Genomic DNA, 8,978 nt, shown 5'->3' with positions numbered 1-8,978 from the left:
TATATTTAAATTTTCTTTTAACTATAAGTAAATTCAAATAGACTATTATAAAACAGAATACACAGCTGTCATTAAAACAAAAACCAGGATGTTGAGTGGGTGCTGGTAGTAAAAACGGCAGGGCCAAAACTTGCTCAACTATAAACTGGAACCCAGTATGGCTTACTGAACCTATCCTATTGCTAATGGTTTTGTCAACCTTTGGACCCTAAAAATTCAGGATTTTCTCCTTCTTCCTCTGCCAGCTTTGGTCTGTGTCCGGCTACCTGGCCGGACAGTAAGTTGCTTTTTAAAGTCCACTAAGCAATCTGTGGCTTCTGAAATGGAAGCAAAAGACTTGATAGGAGACTCATTTAAGTTGAGATGCAGGGAGGAACTCTGCATCTCTCTGCTGCAGCCTGCCTCTTCTTCCTTTGGTGAGGGTACCCTAATAAGAAGAGGAAAATTTAGATTCAATATACACCTACTAAGCATCAAGGACATGCTATGCACTGCACCAAGGGCCTTTATACCTATTATTAGTACAGATAATCTTTGTAATAGTCTAGCCAGGTAAGTACCATCATTCCCTTTTCAAAGATGATGTTATTGGGTAAATCATATACTTAAAAGTCACACATGATAGGCATTGAGAGAACGAGAATTCAGACCCAAATTCCCAAGTTGCTTGAAATCCAGGTCAGAAAACAAGGACTGGATAGGAATAGAGGTAGGGGGAGGAAGACATAGCTTTTGCTGTTTGTTTTAACACAATGAGTGAATTGAGCCATCTATCCAGTTCTTAGCCTCGATAAATGAGACTCAGAGTTATATACAGAGAGAGGTCATAATAGTTTCACAGTGATTTCTGTGGCAACAGTTTTAATGTCCGACTACACACAGAACACAAGACAAGGCCTGTACTTTTCAGAACTCAGCAGTTTTGAAAAGTCACACTTCAATGTATATCCCAATTCACCTGAAGGCTCCTATTTCTGAAGACTTGGTCTTTATCTCTGCATCTGTGATAGGAAAGAAAAAGTAATAATATTAGTAGTGTTCTTAGTAATCACACTACTTCTCACTGATCTTATGCTTCCTATGCAGTATATATTTCTTCTCATCGGGCTTATCCAAGTAGTTCAGATCCCCAATCTCTCAGACCAATTAAGTGAGCATTAGCACCCAACAGGCTCAGCTGCAGAGGTACCAAGATAAATACTTCGGAATGAACAACATCTGAATAAACTTATTTCAAATCTGGACTTGAGGAACAAGGAGCTGCCAAAGGAAATCTGCCACCTGCAGAGATTCACAACCTGGAGACCTGAAAGCAGCAGGATATAAGGCTTGGAGAGACTGCCTTTTTACAGTGATCAGAAGGCACAACAGATTTGCTTGGTGGGAGTGAACTATTAGAACTAGATGATAAGTAGCTCTCACCAGACTTAAGGAGAAGTTCCTCTTCCAACTGCATGTGGTTAATTTTAACAATAGCAACTAAAACAACAGTAATATTAGCAGCTAACATTTATCAATAGCCTACTTATGCCAGGAAGCATGTATGGAACTTTACTAGATATAATCCTTACAACCTATGAACTTGGTATCTACTGCCCCTTAAATACTAGGCATAAAGAGGCAGAATCACTATGTACAATTCCTTAGAAGCATAGGTTGGGATGCTAAGCTAATGGTATGTAACATAAGAATGATGCATATATTATTAGGAAGCGATAATGTCTGCATGTCTAGTCTTCCATATCTGTTCCTCTAGGACAGTGGTTCTCAACCTTCCTAATGCCGCTACCCTTTAATACTTAACTGTAATTTTGCTACTGTTATGAATCGTAATGTAAATATATGACATGCACGATGTAGTTTCATTGTTACAGAGGGGTAGCAACCCACAGGTTGAGAACTGCTGCTCTAAGAGGTATACTTGGAGCTTGTGTCATTTCCTTGTGGTTTGCAGATGTTTTTTTCCCCAGTTCAATAGGCAATCCTGATCCTAGGTGCTCTAAAGCCTAAAAAAAAAAACACATAAGATAAGGTACCTCTCATTGTTCTTAGAGAGAGATGACCTGGATTGAGTCTCAAAGGCTGGCTAATTGGGTCAAATGTGCACCCAAATAACCCCAACAAATAGGGGATTGGCAGTGGCTATCTTCACAAGAAGGCCTTAGGAAAAAGCTCAGAAAACTAGTCCTGGGATCCTCACCTGTAGTCTTGTGCTCCGTATGTTCCAAGAGACCGAGGAGTCGTCCTTCACTATGGCCTCTTTCCTATAACAGAGAAAAATTTATGAAGGGGTTACTTCATGGCACAGAATCTAAAATATAACTTCCTTAGCCCAGATCACATCTGTTTATAGAAGAGAAAAAGTATGGGGGTATAGCACTAGGGAAGTCTTTTGCTTCTTAATAAAGGAGGATACATAAGTATAAAAGCAACCTGTATGAATAGAATGTATCTTTGTGCCAAGAATACTATGGATTTAAAATAGTAAGTTTCAAGATAGCTTCTACAGGAAGTGATGCCAGAAGAATAAACCAGCTGTATGATATAACTAAAAATTTACCTATAAACCAGAATGCCAAATCACCTCCTCGAAATCCCCTCATACATAGTTCTCTGTCTTTTGGCATGACAATGACTTCCCCATCTTAGTGTGGAATGAGCTGCTGCTTTACACCTTTGATCTTAAGGCTACGACCTGCTCTTCCAGATCTCTAATCTTCCCAGTGACCAGGTTCCATAGCATTTTAAAGCTAGGCATACAAGGAAGTCAACAGAGTTGCTTTTTCCTGGCACTGGTATGAATTGGATATCCTTTTAGGAAATCTAGCTGGTGGTATGTTTCAAGAGACTTTAAAATGTTTATATATATATATTACCTTAATACCTCCACTTCAAGAAATCTATTTTAAAGAAATAATCAATGGTACAAAGACTGATTAATGTTTTAAAAACAGTCATATACTACAAAAGAATCAGAAAGAACCTAAGTGTTGAAAAACATGAGAATGGTTTATACTACACTGTTAAGTTTTTTTGTTTTGTTTTGTTCTGAAGAGACAGGGTTTTAGGCTATTGCCCAGGTAGGTTTCGAACTCCTGACCTCAAGTGATCCTCCCACTCTGGCCTCCCAAAGTGCTAGGATTACAGGTGTAAGACATTGTGTCTGGCCCACCTTAAGTTTTTATAAATCTAAGAAAGAAAACTACATGTATAGTATAGTACTATGCATAATACAGAATGTAATGTAGTACTATAAAAAGTATGCATTGTCTGTGTACGTACATATATGTGGGAGGTGTCAATTACATTAAAAATGCATAGGAAAAAAAGATAGGAAGAAAATAGCTCAAAACATTAAAAGTTGTTATCTTTTCCAGTTTTGGGACTAGAACTTAAAAAAAAAAAGTTATCTTTGAGTAGTTAAATTATGGGTGATGATTTCTTTCCTTTTTTTTTTTTTTTGAGACAGAGCCTCAAGCTGTCCCCCTGGGTAGAGTGCAGAGGCATCACAGCTCACAGCAACCTCCAACTCCTGGGCTCAAGCGAGTTTCCTGCCTCAGCCTCCTGAGTAGCTGGGACCACAGGCACCTGCCACAACGCCCGGCTATGTTTTGGTTGCAGCCGTCATTGTTGTTTGGCAGGCCCGGGCTGGATTCGAACCCGCCACCTTAGGTGTATGTGGCTGGCGCCTTAGCCACTTGAGCCACAGGCACTGAGCCGGGTGATTTCTTCTGATTTTTAAAAAAATTTCCGTATTTTCTACAATGAACAATGTATTAATACTACTTTTCAAGTTAAAAGAAAAAATAATTAAAAATTAAATATTATTTAAGGTAAATAGGAGGGAAGAGGGAAGAGAGGAGAGAGGAAACAGCCTAAAATAGAACTGGCCTCTTACAACTGATAATCAGGAGGGTTACACAGTCTTTCACAAAACACTTCACACATACCTTTGGGGTCCTCAGCCTCTGCTGCCACTTCCCCTCCACAGCTGAGCATGCTCTACTTCTCCCTGCAGGCCCATCTCCTTGGTCACCCCTTGCAAGCTGGAGACAGGAGTCCACATGACACTGATATTCTCTCAGTGGGACCAGGGATTTACAAAGATAACACTTCTCATTCCTAGCCAATCAGAAAAAAGGGAGAAACACAGTTTTAAGATGTACTTTTGCCTCTGGGCTCCTGGATATGTTTGAAATTCTGTTTTTACAACTCAAAGTTATTCTGGGAAGGAAACATGTCAACCAATGCAGATTCACTCAGTGGGATCACCAGTAAAACTAATCTGATGCCAATCAAAAGGACTGAGTGATTAGCAGTTTTCCCTGGCTGTTGCTCTGTACCCTGCTGTTGCAGGCAGTGGGATGGTAATGAAATCAGCTCTTCTAACTATCTCAAACAATGCTGATTGCTCTTCAGACATAAAATGTTCTTTCAAATTCTTCTGAAATTAAATGTAATAGTTTTCTCAAAGAGAAGTTAAAACTTCAACAGAAAAGGGAACACCAAGAGCATTAAATCAAGATGACATTTTTATCAGGTGGATGAACTTGTCTGTCTATATGCTGACTTCCTCAATTCTACAACCTGAAACATCAACCAGGAAGTTACCAAAACCATGTGGTTCTGCTGGAGGCTTTTACATAACTATATATACAGTCATTTTTATCTTTTTATTAACAGTAGAGTTGAGGTAAGGCTTATTGGGTATCAGTGAAAATGAAATTGTTGGATAAAATGAAGAAAATAAATATTTATTAAAAAAATATTTTCTCTGTGGTGAAAACCTATGCAAGCTCCTTTAAACAAAACTACTCAATTTTTCAGGCCCATCAGGAAGGAACTATGCTCTCCAAGGTCCTATAGCGAATAACTGCCAGAACTCAGATCTGCCTGGTTCATAAGATCAACCTAGTTTTAAGAAGCAAAAGAACACTTTTCAAAGCATACTATCTTGGATTTCTCTTTCTGGTATTATTCAGTAACTACAGCAAGAGTTACTGAATAGATTAGTAACTTGGATTAGTTCTAAGAAAGAATTTCTCTGGGGATATTTAAAATAGAAGAAATAAGCCTCTCAAGTATTTAATTACCTGAAAGAATGCAAGCCAAACCCTATCTAATGAGAAAAACTAGACTAGTATTCCTGTTAAAAGTTTATCAATTAAAACAAAAGTATTTATTAATTCCCTACTACATGAGAGTAGCAGCATTTCGAAGATGTAGGCACTTTTTAGAGTCAGGTAGACTATGCCACTTCTGGCCACATGATCTTAACCAATTACATATAATTTCTCTTTATTTATTTTAAAAAAGAATTTCTTCTTCATTTTACAGTGGCTTTAAAAAAAAAAGAATAACTGCCTTATCAACAATTTTGAGAGTTATGAAGTAAATAAAGCGCCTAGCATAGTAACTGGCATGTAGCTGGTGCTAAACAAATAGGTACTACTGTTATGCTGTCACAGACATCTATTATTTGAGGCTAGGAATATAAACATGAATGAAAGCAAATATTTGCCTTAAATAACTCATAGCCTAGATAGGGACACAGAAATGTTAAAAAAAAATAATTACTGCAGGGCAGCACTTGTGGCTCAAAGGAGTAGGGTGCTCGGCCCCATATACCAGAGGTGGTAGGTTCAAACTTGTCCCTGGCCAAAAACTGCAAAAAAAAAAAAAAAAAAAAATTACTGCAATACAATGTGAAGAATACAGTCTTAGAAGAATATCTACACTACAGCAGGATTCCAAGTGGAGAAGTCATCAGCTCTGCTCAACTGGATTAGGAAAGACAGACCTGAAATTTTATTGTGTTCCACAAATAAAAGTTTCTGCCTAGTGACTAACTGCTCTAATGTACTTTGGTAATTTCTTTACTTTTAGGAGGCAGTACCTACACCTGACTCCTTCATTAAAATAAGCTTAGTCAAGTTGCAACCCACAACCCAAGAAAGCTTTCTACATTGTCCAACCTTTTGTAACTCAACTTCTGTACTATTACACAGCAAAATGTTCACTGCTTCCCCAAAGCACCAAACACCAACATGCAAATTAAAAAAAAAAAAAAGCAGAAAAGAAACCTAAGGACAATATGGAAATGGAATGGGTGGCAGGATTGTTTTCATGTCTTGAAAAGGGATACAAAAGCTTTCTAAATTACAGAAACTGAGAGTAAGAAATTTGGCAGGCCAAAGAAATACAGGGCAAGATAAAAACTGGTCTCTTTATTTGATCTAAGCAATGGTAGTACTTTAAACAAGCATTCTGTGAACACAGAAGACCTACTTACTTGTCAATGTCTAAGGAAGTCTGAACAGCTGTCCCACTGTCGCTCTTGATCTTGGCCTCTTTTTGTCTCCGAGTCAATACTTCCAAAAACAACAAAAAATACATAGACACATATTGTTACCTGGCAATAGGCAGACTCTGAATATAAACGGCAGAACATACAGGAAAAAGTAGTTTAAAATACTACTTAGCTCAGGCATGGTGACTCATGCCTGTAATCCAGCACTCTGGGAGGCCAAGGCAGGCAGATCCCTTGAGCTCATGGGTTCGAGACCAGCCTGAGCCAGAGCAAGACCCCATCTCTAAAAATAGCCAGGAGTTGTGGCGGGCACCTGTAGCCCCAGCTATTTGGGAGGCTGAGGGAAGAGGATTGCTTGAGCCCAGAGTTTGAAGTTGCTGTGAACTATGATGCCACAGCATTCTACTGAGGGAGACAAAGTGAGACTTGTCTCAAAAAAAAAAAAAAGTCCTACTCCATTATAACAAGTCTCAGCCTTTTTGGTATTGAGAATAACTGTAACATTTGTACCAAAACATCCAGCTACAAGATATCCCCTATTTGCTAAGCCATGAAATCTAAAAATCTAGTCCACACTAAGAAAGTTTTCTGTGTATTACCTCAACTTGCAGTACTCAAAGGAGAGGTTTATACTTTCTCAACCAATATTCATACATGCCAATAAGTTACTCTGAAATATGGTAATGACAGTTACATCTAAGTACCTAAGCTCTGATCTTTACAAAACTCAACAAAGTAATCCATTTATAAGAAAAGAAACTGCAAAGGGAGGGGGGAGGAGGGATGGAGGGAGCATAATCGGTGGGACCACACCTAGGGTGCATCTTACAAGGGTACATGTGAAATTTACTAAATGTAGAATATAAATGTCTTAACACAATAACTAAGAAAATGCTGCAAAGGCAATGTTAACCAGTTTGATGAAAGTATTTCAAATTGTGTATAAAACCAGCACATTGTACCCTATGACTGAATTAATGTACATAGCTATGATTTACTTTTAAAAAATAAAATAAAATAAAGAAATTGTAGCTCAAAACAGTTTATACAGGCAGTTTTTTCCATAGTACTAGGACCACCTCCAATTCTAGTGGAGGTAACTTTAGCTTATGTCCAAATACTCTCGCATCAAAAGATGTCTACCACAGAAATCTTTTAAATCTTGGACGTTATTTAATCAAGTGTTTTCCGGTCTTCATTCTTTGCAATAAGAAGAAAAACTATAGCTAGGCATTGTGGTGGGTGCCTGTAGTCCCAGCTACTTGGGAGGCTGAGGCAAGAGAATCACTTGAGCCCAAGAGTGATGCTACAGCACTCTACCAAGGGAGACATAGTGAGACTCTGTCTCAAAAAAAAAAAGAAGAAAAACTATAACCATTTCACTCAAACCCTTTCTTCCTTCTTCTTAACATCTGAAATTCCCACACCAGAGAATTTAGAAAGGTTACTGGTTCACAAAACAACCAGGCTGGAAAGTATTTATCTAGTTTAGGAGTCAACAAACATTTTCTGTGGGGCCAGATGGTAAATATTTTAGGCTCAGCAGGCCATATGGTCTCTGTCAAAACTACTTAACTTTATCGTAGGAGGGCAGCCACAGATAATACATAAATGGGTGTGATGTTCCAATAAAACTTTATTTACAATAACAGGTATCCAGCTAGACTTGGCCCCTGACAGGCCAGTTTGCCTACTTTTCCAGTCCAACCTTCTATTCATACAAAAATACCTGCTATAAACATCTCTGACAAGTAATCATATTGTTTCAACCTGACTATACCCTTTCACTGAAGGAAATTCAAGTCCTTGTAGGAAAACCCCATTCTATTGCTACACAGTAATGTGGTCCAACCTGCATTTATTGAGGATCATATGAATAAATTTATCCAACTTTCCACAAACTAGCTTTTTGAACACAAAGCTACATTATAACCTTGGATTTACTCACCTGTCTGCCTTACTAAATAAAATGTAGCTTTCTTCAGAGGAGGGACCATACATAGTTACTAAGCCATCCTATTAAGACTCAGACTGCAGAACCTTTGAAATGCCTAGGTTAACTTCTAATCCTTATGATGATCCTCCACACTGGTATTATTACTTTCTTCCCACTTTAACAGGGTGGAGACAAACTGAGGATTGATTTCTACCAAGCTATCACAACTTATAAGCAGTAAAACTAGGATAGAACCTAGATCCTATATTCATGTTTACCTTCCTAATTAATCTCTTCTAGACACAATCCAATTTGTCAGTTTTCCATAATATGTGTGGCACCCCAAACTGAACCCAACACTTAACAAGCAGTCTAACCAGTAAAGAGGTGAGAAGAACTATGAGCTATCTCATGTGAATGCTTAGTCTAGTAATTCAGTCTAGTCTAACCAGTAAAGAGGCGAGAAGAACATGAGCTATCTCATGTGAATGCTTAGTCTAGTAATTCAGGCAAGGGTATGTTTGATTTATTGACAATCCTGGTGTACTACTAGCTTAAATTGAGTTTAAAGACAATTAAGATCTAATCTCTATTCTCCAAAATCATCTTAAAATACAATGTTGTCAAGACTGGACTCTTTTTTTTTTTTTTTTTTTTGAGACAGAGCCTCAAGCTGTCCCCTGGGTAGAGTGCCGTCAGAGCCTCAAGCTGTCCCCTGGGTAGAGTGCCGTG

At 38.2% G+C, this 8,978-nt stretch overlaps 1 protein-coding gene across 1 annotated transcript in view; it reads right to left on the bottom strand.

Moving 5' to 3' along the window:
- UIMC1 (ubiquitin interaction motif containing 1) overlaps positions 1-8,978 on the bottom strand; it is a 155,553-nt gene continuing 146,575 nt past the window's right edge. Inside the window, exons 12-16 of the mRNA XM_023515092.1 lie at positions 6,293-6,371; positions 3,951-4,122; positions 2,201-2,264; positions 959-1,001; positions 1-427 (exon numbers count right to left, since the gene is read on the bottom strand). Coding sequence (XP_023370860.1) covers positions 217-427; positions 959-1,001; positions 2,201-2,264; positions 3,951-4,122; positions 6,293-6,371 — 569 coding nt within the window. The 3' untranslated portion in view covers positions 1-216. The remainder of the gene's footprint in view (positions 428-958; positions 1,002-2,200; positions 2,265-3,950; positions 4,123-6,292; positions 6,372-8,978) is intronic.

Source organism: Otolemur garnettii, unplaced genomic scaffold, assembly GCF_000181295.1.
Source record: "Otolemur garnettii isolate 467f Iridium unplaced genomic scaffold, OtoGar3 scaffold00003, whole genome shotgun sequence".
In the NCBI taxonomy this organism is placed as follows: Eukaryota; Metazoa; Chordata; class Mammalia; order Primates; family Galagidae; genus Otolemur; species Otolemur garnettii.
The sequence above is the reverse complement of the archived record's forward strand: the minus strand, read 5'-3'. Positions and strand labels throughout refer to the sequence as shown.